Source organism: Taurulus bubalis (assembly GCF_910589615.1).
Source record: "Taurulus bubalis genome assembly, chromosome: 15".
In the NCBI taxonomy this organism is placed as follows: Eukaryota; Metazoa; Chordata; class Actinopteri; order Perciformes; family Cottidae; genus Taurulus; species Taurulus bubalis.
This window is the reverse complement of record NC_136603.1, coordinates 6,527,753-6,548,126: the sequence shown is the minus strand read 5'-3', so window position 1 is coordinate 6,548,126 and position 20,374 is coordinate 6,527,753. Positions and strand designations below refer to the sequence as shown.

At 42.5% G+C, this 20,374-nt stretch overlaps 1 protein-coding gene across 1 annotated transcript in view; it reads right to left on the bottom strand.

Moving 5' to 3' along the window:
* Positions 1 to 8,016: 8,016 nt before the first annotated feature.
* Positions 8,017 to 20,374, bottom strand: part of epb41l5 (erythrocyte membrane protein band 4.1 like 5) — a gene marked incomplete at its 5' end in the record, with an annotated part of 28,699 nt that continues 16,341 nt past the window's right edge. The window contains 10 exons of the mRNA XM_079230475.1: positions 8,017 to 10,141; positions 10,789 to 10,922; positions 11,196 to 11,258; positions 11,378 to 11,458; positions 11,958 to 12,027; positions 13,212 to 13,334; positions 14,008 to 14,075; positions 14,379 to 14,513; positions 14,745 to 14,839; positions 15,082 to 15,245. Of these exons, the coding sequence (XP_079086601.1) occupies positions 10,072 to 10,141; positions 10,789 to 10,922; positions 11,196 to 11,258; positions 11,378 to 11,458; positions 11,958 to 12,027; positions 13,212 to 13,334; positions 14,008 to 14,075; positions 14,379 to 14,513; positions 14,745 to 14,839; positions 15,082 to 15,245 (1,003 nt within the window). The 3' untranslated portion in view covers positions 8,017 to 10,071. The remainder of the gene's footprint in view (positions 10,142 to 10,788; positions 10,923 to 11,195; positions 11,259 to 11,377; positions 11,459 to 11,957; positions 12,028 to 13,211; positions 13,335 to 14,007; positions 14,076 to 14,378; positions 14,514 to 14,744; positions 14,840 to 15,081; positions 15,246 to 20,374) is intronic.

The following is a 20,374-nucleotide window of genomic DNA, read 5'->3' as shown; positions in this document are numbered from 1 at the left end:
CATTTCAAACCTTTCGTTTTTTCTGCCACCTTGCCAGTGCACATTTATGTCGACGGGGTTCTGAAATTATTCAGGTTGTGTACACGCGACTTCAAGGAGACGGCCTAACGAGGGGAAAGTGGGGTAATCTGTCCATCATCATCCGATACAGTGTGACATCAGTCCAATACTTTCACCAGGTGTGCCGCAACTAATGAGCTCAGAGAGGACGAGGAGAGCGGAAGCTTATTGGTCGCTGCCTGAGATAGATAGCTAGTATCTCGTGTGTGTGTGTGTGTGCAGACGGAGTGGGTCTCTCCATGTGAGTGTGAGGAACACCTGCTCCCAGTGTGTGTGTGTGTGTGTGTGTGTGTGTGTGTGTGTGTGTGTGTGTGTGTGTGTGTGTGTGTGTGTGTGAGAGAGGGAAGTAACAGGAACAGAGAGTGATGGGAACGAGCATGCAACATCACCAACCATATGTGTGTGTGTGTGTGTGTGTATTCCAGCGTGTGCACTACTGTGCACATTAGATGCAAGGTGTTTATGCATGCATGATTGTGTGTGTATGTGTGTGTGTGTGTGTGTGTGTCTGGCTTAGTGGGTAGATGTGCGGTCCCACCGGCACGAGGGGTGATTGGCAGCGCCCGTTTGGGAGTCGCTGATAACACACAGGAGGGCGACTGCCACAGATGAGCTCTGTCAAGCTGTCTGCCCATCAGACACACACACATACACACACACTCCCTTTCTCTCTGCTTCACACGAGTCAAGTCCGTTTACTCACGGAGCACAGTTAGAAACAACAAGCGGGGACCGGAGTGCTTTACAAAGAGATTTGATCAAACGCAGACATGAACTCCAAAGGTCGGTAACGACCACCGCTGTAATGTTTGATTGGATTAATACGGCGACGCACAATTGGCCAACGTCTAGACCACAAGTGTATCAGACTGGTTTTCACTGGCACAACAGCTACGCTCATCTAAATCTATGCAGATGTGTGTGTCGGCACATAGAGTGTATAGAACAGTATTACACAAAAAAACTAAATTATATAGAAACAAGTATAAACAAGGGAGGTCAGACATGCCTTTGTGATGATAATTAAGGGCCAAAAGAATTTTTTTTTTTTTTTTTTTAAGCTGTAGCCAGGTTCCAGTTCATGCAGTGGTTAAAACATTATTCTCATGGTCATGATCCTGGTCTTGCTGCTGCATTTTGAACAAGCTGAAGCGAGACAGGGCTGACTAACTGAGTTATGGCAAGAAGGAATAATAGCGACGCTCAAACGCTCTAAATCTTTAATGAGCAGCAGTGATTTTACATTTGCAAGAGATGTCAGATGGTCGAAGCCAGTTCTGACAACTGAGCTGATTTGCTTATAACATTTTAAACCCAAATCACAGATTAAACCAACATTTTCTTGCGTGGGAGTTTTACATTGGAGGCCCGCGGCCCGAGGGCATCGATGCTGGTTGCAGTGTTGTCTGCTGGACCAGAGGACAGGACCTCTGTTGTGTTCTGGTTCAGCTTTTCTTCTGCATGCAGGATGCTACCAACTCAATGCAATTTAAAAAAAAAAAAGTTAACGCTGCATAGATCAGGAGGGTGCAGCGGCAGGTACAGCTGGGTGTCGCCGGCATAACAATGGTGGATATATTATACTTGAAAATAGAGCCCAAGGGAAGCGTTCAAAAGGAAAATAAAATAGGACCAGTGTTGGGGTAGTCACTCAGAAAAAGTAACTACTTACACGTTACTAGTTACTTCTGAAAATTGTAACTAGATTACTTTACTAGTTACTGTATTTGAAAAGTAACTTCACTACTAGTTTTTTTAAGCAAATGTCCAAATTAACTGCAAAGATACATGGACAAACATCATGGCCCTTTCATGACTTCATTTTCAATTTTCAACAATAATTTATTATTATTAATTAATATAATTTCCAATAATAATAATCGCGCGAGTCACACGACACTTCCTGCATGAACAATCTACCGTAAACGTCGGGTTACGAGCCGCTACTACCTTTGGTCAGTGTCCCCGTTAGCTCCCCGCTGTAGCCGGCTGGGGCTCCTGCTAGCGCTCCGTCACTTCCCCGCTAACTTCCGCTAGCTCTCCGTTAACTTCCGCTAGCTCTCCGTTAACTTCCGCTAGCTCCCCGAAAACCACCGAAGGTAGCGGGACCAGACTCGACACCCGACTTGGGCAGAGGGGTCGCGGGCAGTAGCAGCAGCAGCGCTAGCTAGCAGCTTGTTGCTATTGTTCATGCAGGAAGTGTTGTGTGACTCGCGCGCCACTAAAAGAGAACTTTTCGGACTGGTAAAAATTACTTGGGTAACGCAGGAAAGCGCGTTCCTGAGGTCTAGTAAAGTAGTGTAGTTACCAATATTTTGAGTGTAATGCGCTACTTTACTTCGTTAGCTATAATAGTAGTATCGTTACTGTAATCCGTTACCCCCAACACTGAATAGGGCCTAATACACACACACACCTACACAGAAACCCTCCGCTTTCAAAAACAGACTTCTCACAGGTCTAGAATCCCCACTGTATCTCACACACACACACACACACACACACACACACACACACACACACACACAGACACACACACACACAGACACACACACACACACACACACACACACACACACACACACACACACACACACACACACAGCCCTGCCCGTGGCCAGACATTGAACCTGCTCGACTGATAACAGCAACAACAGCCATCCTTCCCCTCCGCAGGGAGAGAAAGTCTCATTCATATGTATCTTCTGATGCGTCAGGAAATCTCTGTCACTCGTTTGTGGACGGCTTGAAAAGACCAGGCTGACATTTGGAGGGGCATATTTCAATACAGCAATTGAGAACGGCAGAAATGAATAAAAAGGGAAGTGGCGTTTCCACACTCGCTCTCCTCCGTCGTTGGCGACATCTTCTTTCTTGAAGTGGAGAGGTTTTTGAAGCAATGGTCTACCAACAATGGTTCATTTAACCGTGACCAAGATCTTTTAAAGTCATCAGTTTAGGTTTCTTTAACTGAGCCAGACACTAAATGATCTTGTCGATTTGGGGGAGTGGAACTAGTTTTAAACATATTCACATACGATCACGTCATGAAGCTAATATGGCAAATGCAATAGCAAACAGTTCTACATTTACACATCTGCATTCATTTGGAGTTGAGTTTAGTTTGCAAGTCCAGCATTCACTCTCCCTTTAGCTCCTGAATGTCTCTGCTGCACATAAATGCTCCAGCTGGTCTGGAAAGTAGCACACAGTGGATTTATCAGAGCTTTTTTCCACTGAAACAATTTACAGCTGCAGCTGGAAGATTTAAACAATGGAGGTGAGTGATCAGGAAAAATAAATCATACATTCGTGTGACGTGAGGTCGTGGAAAGCGCTGACGAGCGAGGCCGTCGTGCCAGTTGGCAACCACCAAATAAAAGTACAGAATCACATTGGCCAATGCAAAGTTAAATAATATTATAAATTAAGATAAATAAATGTGATTCCCAGGGCCAAACTCATTGTGTGATGTTTGTCATCCATCTTTTTAAATATGCCAGGAAGGGATTTCACCTTTTCTCATGGATGGAACAACAACATACAATAGCTGTGTGTGTGTGTGTGTGTGTGTGTGTGTGTGTGTGTGTGTGTGTGTGTGTGTGTGTGTGTGTGTGTGAGACCTTACCTGGCATACACACGCCCATTCAAATGCATAGAGAAGACATTTACTGACACAATGCAGCCCTTTAGGGATCAATTACCCTCACTCACGTCTTTATCATCTCAAAGCTTTGACTATGAATACCTGCCCACACCGACCAGACACACACACACACACACACACACACACACACACACACACACACACACACACACACACACACACACGCACACGCTTACGCGCCAAGGGGATGAAGCCATTTTGATAGTTGAGATGTATAAGCTTCTTTTCAAAATGCCCTGTCAGAGAATGCTATCTCCTGCAACAGCTCGCCAAACAGCACAATAGCCTTTATTGCAATGACTGACAGAGAGAATCTCCTGTGTGTGTGTGTGTGTGTGTGTGTGTGTGTGTGTGTGTGTGTGTGTGTGTGTGTGTGTGTGTGTGTGTGTAAGGGGAGGGAGAGAGCGAGAGGGAGAGAGACTGCCTTTGTCCCAGAGTTTACCTGTTGAATATTCAGGATCTCTTGATACACTTCAGACCCGAGGGATGAACCACAAAGCGACTTCTTTGCCTCGTGGCGTTCCAATGAAAGCGCCGTTTGGCGTTTGGCGTTCGACTCTTTGACTCGATTGTGTGCCGTCTACTTCCACCTTTGAAAAACATGAAGAAAGTTACAGTAAAAAGTGACACTGTTGCACCAAATAAGGCATGAACTCAATAATTGTGTATCTTTGTCAATTAGTAATACATTTATTTTACCACTCTCAATACCTACCGTTTATTTTTTCAATAATTAATTGATCAATGTATGTGGATTGTCTTGTTTTATTGTCCATCGTCTGCCATACCAATACTTTCTTATTTAATCTGCCACACATCAAGGGTTTTTTTCTTCTCATAAATTAATTTCACAAACTTATTTGTAGCATGACCGTTTCACATTCTACTGCTCTTGCAATGTAAAACTTGATGCAGCATATTTGATTATCATACTCACGATCTGCATTTAGGTCTGTGCTATAATGAGGGATACGTGGAAAATAATGTTATGGATTGAATATCATCTGTGATAATACTAGTAGATTAATGCATCTTCTGACTGTTGTTCAGTTATCTGCTTGTACCAGCTGTGTAAAACAGCATGAAAAACATAATCCAGTGTGGAAACCTTACGGTTCTGAAAGTTTCATACCCTATTTCATATGTAAGCAACCGTAAATAATACGGATTCATAATATAGTGAACTATTAATGTATGCTACCTGTGATTGTACAGATGGCCTCTTAAAGGGCCAGCGTGGGCGAATGGGAAGGGGAGGATACAAACTTATTCTGTAGCTCATATTTAACGTGCGCCCTCAGTGGAGCATCTGGATCGCTCATCGTTTGGAAAAGCCATCGGATCCATTCGGGTCTCTGAAAGCTCTCCCTCCAAAGAAAACCAGCATCTTCAGCTCTTTCTGGCTCCCCACCGGCCAGATGCTCCACCATTTGTTTATCTTTTGCTGGATGAAACTTTCCCAGCAAGGTCAGTTTATCCTGCAGCAACGAGGAACTTCATCAGGATCCGACAGTCGGAACAGAGAAAACAATGGAGACAGATGTGAGAGCAGGTGTGGAGTGCGTTTCATCGGCATCTGGGCTTTAAAAAAAGTGTTTTAATGAGGAAGACAGAAGTCCAGCTTGATACGGGTTTCTGGTCTAATCTCAAATCTGAGAACTCTTAAGATAAACTACACAAAACAATAACCATGAAGCATCGCATTGCATTGTTACTGAGCCAAACATGTTCGGATACATAATCAGTACAATCATAGATGTCGACGTTGATCATTTCTTTCAGTTGCTGCCAGGTATTTATCTCTCAGGTTAGCCGTCCTGCTGCTGTAATCGGTGCTTATTATTTTTGGAGATGGAGGATCAAATACAAATTATTGGTGTTCAAGAAGTGGGAACAAAAATAAGTGATACTAAATCATAAGAAATAACCTTTTCAAAAGGAATTACAATTTTGAAACACAAAACGGATATAAATATGTATATGGGTAGAAAGTATAACAAGCAATGGCATTTAAAATAAGTAAATCATCTTATTGGGAATTAAATAAACAAAATTAACCTACAACAAAGTGTTGTTACTAAGATACAGATGCAATGTAAGCTGCTTATTTTACACTTTAATTATTAAGCCTTATTAAAACCTTGACACTCATTATATTGATACAGCTTTTTCTGGTCTTAAAACCTTTATTTAATGAATTCATCTCCAACAGCTGGTCAAACTATAAACAAGGCTGATAATAAAAATAAAACATAAGCAGCACTGATATCCATCCTGAAAGAATATTAATATTTAAGAGAGGACTTAATCGTTGCTTTGGTGGGATCTGAACCGGTGACATCAGGGCACGGGCCTCGCGCCAAATCTCCATGAATCCACCCAGAGCTCTGAGCATGCTTAAGCAATCATGACCTGGCATAAGGTCCATGTACGTAATCAATTATTCATTTGGAAGGTGGAGGGAAAGGCGGCCCATCTGCTGAGGGGAGCAGTCCTGGCTGAGTTATTGAGCTGTATGCTGTCTGCTGTTTAATAATGGCCCAACTATGTATTGCTCTGTGGCACGGGCCGGTCGCAGTCAATCAATTTCAAATCACTGCAGCTTGAAATGTAAACCAATATGGCGAATGGCAAAGAAACTGCAACGTCTTTGCTTTTATTCTGGTTAACGATTGAGGTTTTTCTAAACTGATGTAATCATGGAAGAACAGTTTATTTAAAAAAAAAAAAGGCAACAGCCTCTTAAAAGTTTATTTATGAGGGGTTAGGTTCTTTTGATGAAGCATGAAGAGATGACGGACAGTGCATTTTGAAATAAGTTGCTTAAACTTCAGATAACGAGAAGCGTGTGTAAAAAGCATTATTTAAATGAATAAAAATGTAACTCCTCTTATATCAATCCACTCAGAAAAAACATCGCTCATCTGGAATCTGATAAAGAGACTAATCTTGAACCTGGCGATATTAGACTGGTTTATAGACATGGAAAAGTATCTGCAGGGGGAAATATTCAGGGGAAACATGTTTATTTACACTACTTGGTTCAATTTGAGATTTTTTTCTACTCTATCAGATAAGAAAATGATTTGTTGATAATAAAATATAAAAAAAATCCACTTCTGCTGAGGCAGTACATTGAAATGGAGGTTAGCATAATGCAATCTAGTTGTGTATACAGGCGACTTTATCTCACCAGCAGATAAACCTCACGCTGCTGTAACTCCTGGTCTCTTTCAATGCGCTTCAGAGAGAGAAGACTTATTTAGTGCAATAGTCTACGCCCAAATAAATTAGCAAACACACCGTTAAGTTGAAAATGAAGCACAAAGACCGAGTGTGTGCTCAGAATCTCACCATTTACAATGTGTAAATATATTTATATCGGGAAATGTTGCTCCTTGATTATGAATGTAAAATGCAAATCAGCTTTAAAGGGTATTTATTCAGCTTGATGACATTCAAAGGCATAAAAAGCTTTTTGGAAGAGTCGACTTTCATAGTCCCACCTTTTGTGTTGCAGTAGCTTAGATATTAGTTTAGCATGAAGCACATGCATTTGCAATTATGAGGCAGAGATCTGAATTGGAGTATTAATGAAGAAAATAGTATCAAAAAATAAAGATAAATAGTACTTTGCTGCCATCCAGTGGAGAACTGGCTAACATGAACATACGACTGTTAAAGTCTGTATAGATGAATCACTGACTTGAGTTTCTTTCCAGTTTAAAGACAAACAGCTACAGTGAATGACCTCTAGATGACCCCTTACTTAAAGGGAAACGACGCCCATTTAAATTAAATTCATACCCGATCTAAAATAGTCCAGAAATATTAGTAAACGTGAAAAACTCTTTAGCTTTTTCACACAAAAAGAAATACTCTAATTTGTGATGTCATCCAGTATAAAGTGTGGCACTGCTCTTCATAGACAACACCTTGGTGATGTCATAGATGACACCGAGTGACAAGGGTATGTTTTGTGTATGTGGGTAAATGTTTGGTTTCAGAACAGACATCCATACGTGTAGACGCTTCACTTCCCCGTTGGAAACAGCCGTCTCCTGGCGCTAAGATATTTTAAATACAGCATACTTTTTTTTTTTTTGGGTGTCTAAAATACATTTTGCTGCCGCCTCCGTCCACGTACTTATGAAGTGGATTTAAACAGGACAAAGAAACGGGTTTCTTAGTTTCACAGCACAGTAGGAAAGCAGATTGTTGCTATAATGAAACTGTAAGCAAATATTCAACAGTAACCAAACCGTCCAAATGAATGAAAACCAATTGACTCCTACTGTAGCAAAGCTTTACTGAATCATGATCAGATATTCCAGAAAAAAAAATTAAAATAAAAAGATATAAAATTGCATTTGAAAGGTCACAATCTGTGTTTTTTTCTTCCAGTCAGCTCGATCAGTAATACGTTTCCTACTTCTTCCTGTAATTAAACACCTCAGCGCAGACATCTTCTCAGTGTGTCGTAACAATACTGCCAGAATAATCTTCAGAAAAATATATATAAATCTACTTCGTATCTACAGCCAGCCGATGCCATAATACTGGCAATACATTAAAACTGTACGCTACAACACTTTTGGACAACATGTCATATTTGAACACAGAGTAGTGGCATAAATAACGGCTAAGAAGACATTGTGGAACAGTCGGCTTCCCTTCAATGACATCATCGGGAGCATGATGAAAAACCTACAATGAGGGTCTAGACTTTGTGATTATGATGAATGGGGTATTGAGATTTTTTTTTTCTAAGTCCATCTTTTAAGAGTCAATGTGATACATTCCTACACTCAGAAAAGTGTAGAATTAGGCCTCAATTTAACGTATAAAATCAGCTCTTAAGATTTTCCTCCAGTTATGAACTACATCAGCGATTGAGAATTTAACGAGTGGTAGAGGTTTTCACAGTGTGGCATCTCCAGCACTCTCAGATGAGACGGTGTGAATACATTCATTTCCATAAGGCAGGGTCGAAGCTACAGCGCGTATGAACACCAGGAGCCAGATGTTCTGCAACGCGGTGAGACTACGGTCTTAAATTATTTCAAATATGCAAAAGCAGCCTCTTGCACTTACATTGCCAATAAAACAATAGTTGTAAATGAAAAGTTGTCGCAGGTGGAGGCAGTGAATTCAAGTGAAAACATAGCACAGGATCACATTTTACACACAATGTTAAAACTTCATCTTCAACTTTCACTCAAAAGTCATGATAAGAGTTTACAGAGCAACAGAACGGGTCCAAAAAGAGACTAACTTTCATTAAGCCGGTACGACAATGTGTGAATTCAAAAGTACTGCTGTGAGCAAATTAAAAAGTCAAGAAGGAAACGTAAGAACAGGATAAAAAAAAAAAAATCATCAAAGTTGTCAGCTACATTGTCATCCAATGCAAAACATCGATTTCAAGGTCCAGTGTTACAAAAAATAATCCAGTGACGTCTTCATATCCAGTGGCTGCCAACAGACGAGTTTCACGTGTAGTATTGGATTAAAAAAAAAGAAACGGGAGAGTACAGTGTCGTATCAATACTTCATGTTCAGAGTCCAGGCGTTATTCAGCTCTTAGAATCAACATGTTAAGTCACTGTCTTCCTTTTAGTCCTTCATCCAGTGCGCGTCGGCACAGCAGCGCTACATTCTGTGTGATCTGTGCGTGTTCAGACGAGCTCAGAGTCGCAGTGATCCAGTGGTGTGAATAAACAGCAATAAAACAGCACGATTAAAAAGAAAATGGGAGGAAAGCAGCGCTGAAAGAGACAAACTTCCCTTCGAGTCAGAAGCCTCGTGCTTTTTTTACGCAACGTACCATTCGGTGTCAAGAGATTTTTTTTTTTAAGTGAGTCAGCCCCGACTTGATCTCTGGAGCAAACAAGTTGAATAAAAACACTTTTCTACAAGGAGATGGGGCCGGTTATGAGGGACAGAGGTTCGGCTGACTGGATGGATTAAACAGATTGCAGCACACGGTCCGTGTTCTTAAGATGTTAATACTGGAGCTAAATGTTTTGTTTTAACCGTTTTACAAAAACTAGGCTTCGTGTCACGTTATCTTGAAAAACTGTCATCCTATTCCTATTATTTTCCTGTGCACTAAGTTCAGTTTGTCCAATCCGCTTGTCAGTGTGGGTGCAATTGTGTTTGTAAGCGGCCGCTTCCCTGGTTCTACTTTCCTCGGAGCGCTCCGTGTTCAGCATTTGCTGGTGTGTGTGTATGTGTGTGTGTGTGTGTGTATATGTGTGTGTGTGTGTGTGTGTGGATGGACGACGGGGTTGCGGTGGGAAAGCAGTCGGGGACTGTGGTGACGGACGCTCCTCATTTCTCCATCAGAGCTCAGTGGTTAGGAGAACTCTGGGTTTGGCTCCATCCCCCGAGGCCGGCTGCTGACCCACAGGGCTGCAGGACATGAAGAGAGAGAGAGAGAGAGAGAGAGAGAGCGAGAGAGAGCGAGAGAGCGAGAGAGAGCGAAGGCATCAGAGACGAAGGACACTACTGTGCTGGTGAAAGCGTTAAACGTTCACGGAGAGGTTATGAGCAGATGGGTCCTGAAACATGCTTGAAAAATAATTGAATTCCATTGACATGTTCGTAGAACACACACAAATACAACTAAGAACAGAGGAAAAGTATCATCACATGGTGAAGAGCAGAACATCAGTCAGAGTTCTACTCATGTAGGGCATTAAAAAGTACAATATTCACTCTGACTTGTAAGTATAACATTGTGTTAAATAGAAATACTCAAGTAAAGCACAAGTACCTCAAATGTGTATTTAAGTACAGTACTTCAGTCATGGTCGCGCCTCCAGGATGGGAAACCTCTGCAGTGACCAGCTGTGTCTTACTAATACAGTGCTGAAGCCTCAAAGTGAGCTCATGAGTTCTCTAAATAGGACCAAGCATGTGATTCAGTGCACTTCTGAGTCGGGATTTCAGCTAAAAGGGCGTCATTTCCCTGCATGACCAGCAGGGGTCAGCATACCACTAAGCTTGCTATAGAAACTAGCTTTAGGCGCTTCGGGTTCAAATCTCAAGAGTTTTACCTGGCGGTGTTACGTGTGTGAGCGAGGTGGGGGAGGACTGGGGTGAGAGCTGCTCCCCCATCCGCAGGGAGGAGAGGGTTGACCTTAGCAGCGGGGTCAAGGTCGAGGAGGCCGTTAGTAAAGACGCCAGGAGGCTGCATTAGATGGGGATGAGGGAGAAGGAAGGCGGTCATTCTCTACAGAGCTTCTACATCAGCCAAAGTGAACAGCAACTATGCAAGTGCATGTGGAAAAATAAAAACACTGAGCCTTGCATCATCGCTTTCAGGTCAATGGACAGAAATTAAAATGAAATGCACATGAAAACCTTCTAAAACATTGAATTAGATCATGTGGAGGGGAAAAGGCAGGGAGACAGTTAAACATGAGAAAACGTAGATGGGTGAATACAGAGATTGATCGCTCACAGCAGTTGTAGGAATGATCCAGCGAGGTGTGATGGGAGGTTTGGGCTGCTGCACTGGTGGTAGCTGGGAGACAGAAAGATCAGAGCACTATATTTACCACACAATGGTGCATTCTTACCACCTTTGATAACAGATGCAGGTTTACTTCAACAGATCCCTGCTACGGTAAGACTGTGACTTACCATAGGAGTTGGGTCAGTGAAATCAATCAGGTTGTCAGACAGTGGGGCGATGTGTTGCAGGTCAACTTCCTCCGCTTTGACCTGCAGAACCCAACACATCAGCAAAGAAACATGTACACAATCTCAACATGACACGAGATCAAAGAGGAGCCATACAAGCAGCATGCATGCATAGTACAACTCCATTAACGTGGCATTAGACAGGTTTTTGCTCTAACTTATGATTATGAAGTAAATGTTGATTACACAATCTAAAGGTTGGAGAATAATGACAGTCGGAGTTCAGATTACGCCTCGCTTTCACTGCGCAATTCTGTCCGACTAACTGAGGGCTTGATTTCCAAATCAAGGAAGCGTTGTGTCTATACTTGTGAAGGCCATACAATAATAATAACACGGAGGTTAGCAATGTTGCCGACTGCGTCAATGATAGTTGCCAGACTCCAAGGAGAAGGGAAGCGATCGGATTGTCTTAGCTGCATTTGTATCACTTGGAAAGGCGAGGGGAGAAAAGTCGAAACGTGATCTGCTGCCACTTCAGACGGAGATTCCCTCGGGTTAAAAAGCTGTTGTGAGTTACCTTTGGGGCCGTGCCTTCGCTGGCAGACTCAGAGGGCATCTTGGGAACGTCTTCAGCTAGCCTCTCGGCACTGATGAGCAGAAAGAGAGAACAAAAACGAGCAAATGACACAGAACTCCAGGTTTCTGTTCCTCTCAGAAACATTTACAGCATCCTCCTCGGTATAAAAGTGATTTAAATCTCTTTATTGCTATCCGAGCCCATCCCACAGCACAAGGTAACGTCTTCAAACGGCCCGTTTTTGCACAAAAGTAGTTTTTCACCGGTTCAAAACAGTTTAAGATGAAGGAGTTCAGTTATTAATTGATTATCAAAATTGTTCTTGATATATGTTCTATGGTTGACTAATTGATTAATCAATGCATTGTTTAAGCACAGCATGAGTCTCCATTCAGCAGACGGTAGAAGATAAACAGCCGGGATGGCCGAGCATTTACTGCATCAATGAGTCCGGGGCCGGACCGCCTTTGTGGATCGTCTGGTCAAGCGTCTGTGTGCGTCTGTATTTTGTGTCATCCTACAGTAAACACTTATTGAGCTGAGACGCCAGAAGTATCCAGGCAGAACTCAAGTCATGTGACTCAACACACCCAGACACACACACACACACACACACACACACACACACACACAGCTAAAACATGCCAACAGATGTCAGCAAAGACCACGAAGAACAAGCGACACGATTGTCTCCGATTGACGTTGTGAATGATGCATTATATTTGTTTTATGCTCAGTTAAGGGGCAAGCTTATATACAATTGCATAATGAGGATACAGGAATTGTGCAGTTAAGTTGATACCATTGAAGGAAAACCAGGTTTGCATTCTACCCTTACATTTAACTGTTTTCTACCCTCCTTTATTCATTACTTGTCTTTTGTTTCTTCCTACTCTCAAGGTCGTAACAGCTGAAGTAGGTGAAATGACAATGATTGTTACATAAAATACGTTTTTAAAAAAGGTATAGGCACAGTGAGCTATATCAATTTACTGCATCCGAATCTGGACAGTCACTAAATGTATTGTTTGACTTAAAATTAGATAAAAAAGGGAGAAAACATATGCATGTGTGCGTCTGTCCTTTTTTACAAGGATTAGGAATCTGCACCGATTCCCTCCCTCGCTAAGCTTTTCTCTCTCTTTCTCCTTCATTTTCTTTAGCCACAGTGTGAATAACAAATAAATATATTTAGAATGTACCAGGTAGACAAATCCCAGTGTGCAGATTTTACTTGTAGACACACAGACTGACCTGGCTCCTGCCAAAGAGACCGGTGGGGCGGACTTGAGCAGCTCCCAGGAGTCTTGGATTTCAGGCCGACTGCTGACGGACAGAGACGAGTTACTGCCCAGTCGGCCGGTGCGCACTTTCAACCTGAAAATAAACGGCACAGTGATTTGGTGTTTCTACTCATTGCTCAATTTCAGAGAAAAATTAAACCCAAAGTAAAATATCCCCACTAAAATCATGATGAATCAATATTTGAATGGGGTAAAGGGAAGGAAGAAGATTGAAATGGATTTTTTTTTTTTTAAATAAGAACTGGAGGATATGTACATTATATATTGCTACAAACTGCATTTAACAAATCTTACATGACTCATCCCCCCCTTCCTTCATCCTGAGCCACTTACTGCCTCCGATACAAAGCAGCGACAGGGATTTGCTTGACAATCTGCGGCGCCGCACTTGTAGGAACGAGCTGAAGGTGATGTAATGTTTTCTGAGCTACGCTAATAATCCTCATGAATATTCAAGCGGTTGATCAGCTCTAGCAGCAGGCAGCGCCCAGATTGGCTGAGACAAAGTGTTGACAGTTGGCATGACTCAGGAAGATGGAGGAGGGGAGGTCGGGGCTCATTTCAAGACAATAGAGCACAAGTGACAATAGCTTTTCTCCTGTTCATGTTATCTCTGCACTGACTGTACGGTTTAAAAAACGGACCGAAGATTTTAGGCTGAAAAGAAAATACATGGTTGACTACATTATGGGAGCCTGAGCAGAAACGCATTAAAACAAATGAATTACTCCAGTGTGTGGTCATACCTGGCTGAGGCCTCCTGCAGGTTACAGTTTTTATCTCCAACAATGACGACGTGTTCCTCCAAAGATCCCTACACAGCGGCGCAGAGAGATCAATTGATAGGTAGACGGATGGGTGGGGGACTCACACAATACTGTGACCTGAACATGGTGTTTTGCACATTACTGATATACTGCAGCTTTGATGATGTAATCCCTCATTGTTAGACCTTATAAAGGTTGTTTTGAAAGTCAGAAAGCCCTGGCTGAATGCCGTTATTTCAGATACATTAAGCAGAAATATAAGTTTTTTAATTTCCTAAACAAATGAGAAGCGTCAACGTGCGATCACTGAACAATAAAATGCATCCAGTTGTGTGGGGTCCGCTCCTCACCTTGAGGGCAGCAGCCTCAACTTGTGCTTTCAGGATGTTACTCTTCAGACCCTCTGGGGTGCACAGGGGAGTGACAACTGGACTGCTGCCCGTGCTGCTCAGACCACACTTCTCCGTGAGCTTCACCACATCCTCCTGATGGAGCAGGGGCGGGCGGGGCGCACACATCACACACACAAAACAAGAGAAAAACATGGTCGTTACTTCTGAAGAAACCAGACAACATAGCTCTGTTATCCCTGATGAATGTCTAATGGGTCTTGGAGCAAATAAGCCATGTTACTAGTCTTTATCTGGGTTAATTGTTTAGGTACTGGGATAAAAAAGGTACAGAATAAACCTAGACACTATATGAACAAAACTCACCTGATTGTTCATGGCCATATTCACGTTGACATTTTTTGGAGAGCCAAGGAGCGGACTGCTCTCCAACTCCAGCTGCTTCAGACGAGCTGCTGCTTCTGGAGAGACAGCGGTAAAACTTAAATACACGTACATAAAACTGAATTGTTATCGCTCAGTTTGCCTGACTTAATTTAAGTAAAACAATAATAATAGGAAAGGCTACAGTGCTTGATTTTAAAGATTGAACTTCTAAAACCAGATTTTAAATATCTTATTCACTCATTTCTGAGTGACGACATATCTCATATAACTTTTCGTTGTTCAGTGTTTTCCACTTTGTGGCGTTCTGTGGCCTCACCAGCGAGGCTGAGGAGATCCTCCCCGGTGGCCCCTGTGGCCCCGGGGGCAGCGTAGGCGGCGTAGCTCGGTCCGGCCTCGTCTGCAGCCGTCTCCGTGGGAACGACAGCAGCCCGGAGGACGTCATCTATGCACGTTTCCATCAGGTCTGCAACCATGGGCATACTAGGAGACAGGAAACAGGAGAGGAGGAGGATATGAAAGAAGCGGCATGATCCGATTTAAATATAAACCAAAACATTGGAGGAGATAATGAAAGTGTTCATGTCTACAGATGTACAACTTACCTGCGACTTCCATAGGACATGAATGAACTCTGCAAAGATGTCAAAACTGGTCCAAGATGATTTTTTGGGGGAATAACTTTCCACAAAACCAACATCATAACCCAAATACATGTTGAATAGAAGGTCACTGTGTTTGGAAAAATATCTGGCAAAAGCAAAAAGGTTCATAGGTGTTCCAGTGGGTTTGTATAGCCATGCATCCATCGTATTTAGAATAAAAAGAGAAAGGACCCGTGTGTCCAAGAGGGACGCTCTTAAGATAAATAACGTTGGTGAAAATGTCTGCCCAAGAGGTAAAGCAGCACGATTCAGTCAATGGAAATAAGTCGGCAAAGCAGGCAATAACCTTTGAGGAATAAATATGCTGTAATATTCTGAGAAACTGAAGCCAGTTGAAGCAGAACATTTGATACATGGATTTTGGTGGAAGCTCTTCCAGCAGCCAAGTAATTACCTCGTATTTCTGTAGCCTGAAGATAGTGAAACATAAGTATATATATATATTACTTATTATTACTTATAGTGCCTGAGAGAACAGGAGCTTAGGCACAACACACACAAAGATGTGATGCTTTTCAAGAGGACTCACTAACCAAATATTTATATACATTTATATATAAATAAACACTCCCACATGTCAAGTAATCCATGAAACAGTGAGGACGCATGTGGGCAATAAACACGATGCATTGCGTATTTACGATGAAATGCAACACATGCACAATTGAGAGATTTCATTTAGGAGATGATAAATCTTTTGCAACAACCCAAAAGGTTCAGAGCATTAAAGTAACAGCCAACGTCAGGTTCCATCCTATCAAACGCCTGGTGTATAGACTTGCTTTGTTGCAGTTTACCAACCCACTAGCTTCGAGCTAGCATTTTAATATAATCTGTATCATGTGTTCAATGGTGAAGGTACAACTTGACAGCAAAAGAAAGTACAACATGTTAGTAAATTCAACAGCCCGGTTGTCCTGCTCCAACCGTGTGAATACTGTAGTGTGATTTATCAAACACACAGAACTACATTGTCTTCTCAATCAAGAGGGATCCCGTCTTTATTCTCTGAAATGATTTTAAATGCAGTTCAGAAAGATATACATCCTTTGGTCAAAGCTATGTTGTAAACATGTCACTAAGCAATAATGTTATCAAATCATCTTCATTGGTTGAACCGTGCAAGAAAACATTGTCCAGTGACGTAGTTGAGGTTTAGGCAAGAAGTCAGTCATCATCACCTTCTACACGCTGCTCTTCACACATCAGTCAAACCCACCACTGCTTGGGTGGCCGCGTCATTTCATAAAAACTCTCCCAGCTGTCCCCACGCTACTAGAGCTGTGTCCACAAAACTAATAAACAATTTTCATTCGAGTTTGATTCACTTTTGAACACTTTAAATGGGATTGTGCTTGTTGGACTTTCAGCCAAATGTTGGATGAGAAGGTCATTTTACATTTTAAGTAAGAGTACAGAGTCCAGGATGTGCTCAGGAATAAAAAGACAGTAACTTTTTTTTTTTCTTCTCCTGCTTCTATTTTCTTGTGCTAAGTTACCAAATTTCTCTCCAGGAAGACGAATCTCTACAGACGAGTATGACCTTCTTACTTACATCCAACTACCTTTTAAAACAGAGCAGCAGATCCATAAAATGTGCGAAACGGATTAAATACAGAATAGAGAAAATCATATTTTCTTATTTAAAAATCATTTGATATAAGCAATGCAGCAACAGTGATTTAAATATCATAAAAAAAATTTTTTTTAAAAACTCTAAACTAATTTTGAGAGACCAACAATGTTAGCAGAAGAGGACTTAGGTAAACCCTCCAGGCAGGAACTATGGGACTTATTGTTTCCTGACAGAGTCGAGAGTGGAGTTGAATTCCTAAGCCTCACATTGATACCATCTCTCCCCAGCCAGCCAGTTTCATCATGAGGTTATAAGTGAAGGACAGAGGAAGGAAAGGGAGCGAGGAGAGACCGAATGAGAGAGACGAAGAAAGTGTAGAAAGTAACAGAGAAAAGAGAGGGAGCAAGGGTCAAGGAAAAGTGGAGGGAATTGAGTGAAACATTAAAAAAGGCGGCATCACGTGTGATGGCGAGCTCGGAGAGGTGTCAGTCTGTGAAGGAATGTGTGATACTTTGAGCGGTCTATGTGGTCCAGTCACTGCCACAAATACCAGAAGCTTCTCATGGGTGAGTCACCGCGGAGCCAGTCGCATTTATTATGTCCAATTCATGTCAGTACGGAGCGCGAGACCGCCGTCAGTTCCTCGGGCCGGTCCAACTCCTCGTGGGGAGCTTTGATGGGACATGAGCGGGAAGGGTGGAGAGAGGAGAGGAGACCTGGAGGAGAACAGGGTGGAGGGAAAGGACAATGGGAAGGGGATGTAAAGAGATGTGGGGTGAGTGAGGGGGAGTGTCGGTAAAACCACAAGCAAGACTGGCGGGAGAGGAAGGGAAGCTTTGATAGAAAACAGCGAAGATGAGAAGGAGATTGTATGCAAATGAATGGAGGGCGAGAGAGAGGACAAGGAGAAACCGCTAGTTTGACAGGTTTGAAGAAAGGGCGAATAGGGGAGGAGCAGAAGAGAATTTGAGGCGGCTGATAACAGGAGTCTGAAGGGGAAAGAGCGTCGTCCTTTGAAGTGTAATTCATTGCATATGGACCGACGTGCAGGCTAACCCCGTCGTCTGTCCTCGCATGTATGGAAAAACAGGATTCCTTGGAGGTTTTTCTCCAGTAGCTCCATTTCATATTGTCATAGGAAATCTTTTCATTGCAAATCTTGGCATGGCAAGACAAATCATGCCACTGATGATAAAGAAATATGGTATTTTAGTGAACCCCATGAATAGATAAATGAGGCGTTCATGGCTGTGATGAGCCTTTGCAGCGTCAGGATACCGACGATGCCATGCAACTCGTGGCACGTTGCCTCTGCTGCGCTGCACACCAGCGTGCATTTAAGTGTGCTGTGACAAGTGTTGGGAGACACACAGCAAGCGAGGTGGACTGGATGTCTCTGCAGCTGCGTTGACCTGGCGCTGCATCTCCAGCGGCTGAGGTCTGATGGGTTATGTCAAATCTGTGTTTACGCATTCAGCGCTGGAGGCTCCGAGCCGGAAGCTGTTATTCATGATGACAGCTCCACCGGGAGAATAAGAGGCGAGGGAGCACAGAGTTTCTTATTGCCACTGAAAAACAGTGACCGGCTTGAAGAGCAGACTAGATTTACAGCGGACGAACTTCTGCTGACCTTCCATTATTTTCCTTACGCTCTCTTGAGGAGAATGCAATGAATTTATTCTAATGGCAGTGGTGTGCGAGTCATCTACTCTCACTTCTGATGATGTCACAGAGGAGAGAAGGGGAGGGGCTTACAGGAACGAGAGGAAAGCGTAAAGAGAGAAAGCAACAGATACAAACACTACATGGCTTCTTAAAACTGCGAGAGAGCAAACAATTAGCATTACCAATTACAATGTATTCATTATTATTGGCTAACATTTCACTTTGCTTCATAACTGTCTGATGTTGTTGCACACATTTGATTAGAAGAACATTATTATAACCGTTTTCTCTTAAAAACAAAAGTAGCTCCTCTCGCTGAATATTTTCTTGTGAATGATCTTTCATTATGTTTTACATATAATTTGGATTGTATCATCAGTATGAAGGCATCATATCACAATGTTACATGTATGAGCATTAGGCTGAAGCAAATTAGTAATTATTCCCTTTTTGTGCTTGGTGAATTTGGCGGATGACAGACAGAGGGAGAGAGGAGATTGATTGCTCAAGTGATCCATGCAAAGTCAAAAGTGCCAAGTACTAAAAGCAAGGGAGAAAGGAGTGGGAGGAGAAAGGAATTAGTCTGAAGTATTAGTGGCATCGTCTCTTTCAAAGCATCCTCCTTCGGTCCACTGAGTCAGTAGTAAACGGTTGCCATGAGCGGATCGCATAAACAAGAACTCAGTGCAATATCTTGTGCTGCTGACAAAATGCACAACAACTTGCAGGTCTTGGGCTTGTTGGTAAAGCATGTTGTTGTTTTTAAGGCTTGCCAACACTGGCCTGCTGCAGAGTAACGTGAGCCTGCACCTGGTAGGTCTTTGCCAAACAACAACAGTACTTCTGTTGGTAAACTTAATCTCGTTTAAAAACACTTAAAACGGACACCAACTGGGAAGTAAAATATCGGAAGCCTTTGCGTTTCCCACACAAAATAGAAAGAGTTTGTTGACGGAGAAGAGGAAGCCTTTACCGCCTTTAGGGTGTACCGTTTACCCTTTGAGCAAGGTCGTTCCAAGGCCTGTTTTTCAGGGTAATAAATGAAGAAAAAAAAAAGGCCCCTGCTTTAATAATCCTCTTAGTACAACTGACCAGAAATTTACTTTACTAGAAACCGGATCAGCCCGAGCTGGAAATCTGAATGAGCTTTGTTCCGCAGAAGCCAGAGTAGTATGACCGAGAAGAAAGAGTTCCTACTTCACACTGGAGAAAACTAACATGTCGGCATATATTACGCTTTCACCATTAAAAACATGAAATATTGTTGGTACGTCCTGAGCATTACTGATTATAATTATTAACTTGAACTCATCTTCAAATATCGTGTGCACCCTTTTACAGTTTAGAAGATAAGTGAGGGTTTTAAAGAGGAGCAGGTGGTTCACAAGATGCACAGCATGACATTAGAGGACTGAGAGGAAAGACATCTACACACCGAAGCCTTGAAGAGAACACATCCAAAAGCTGAAATCAGGTCCCATCACCCATTCATGACGCCAAAGAGCAGAACCCAGCGCCGCACCCCAAATCACCACATCATTTCCGGCTTGATTAGATTGGCTTTTCATGCGGATCAAAAGTGGACGAATAGCAAATCACAGGAGACTGTTTTATGACAAGAAAACCATTCTCCAAAGCCGAAATCAGAAAGCCCGCCACTGCACAGCGCCTGATTGGTTAAAGCCAGAGCAATGGCAAGGTTCATG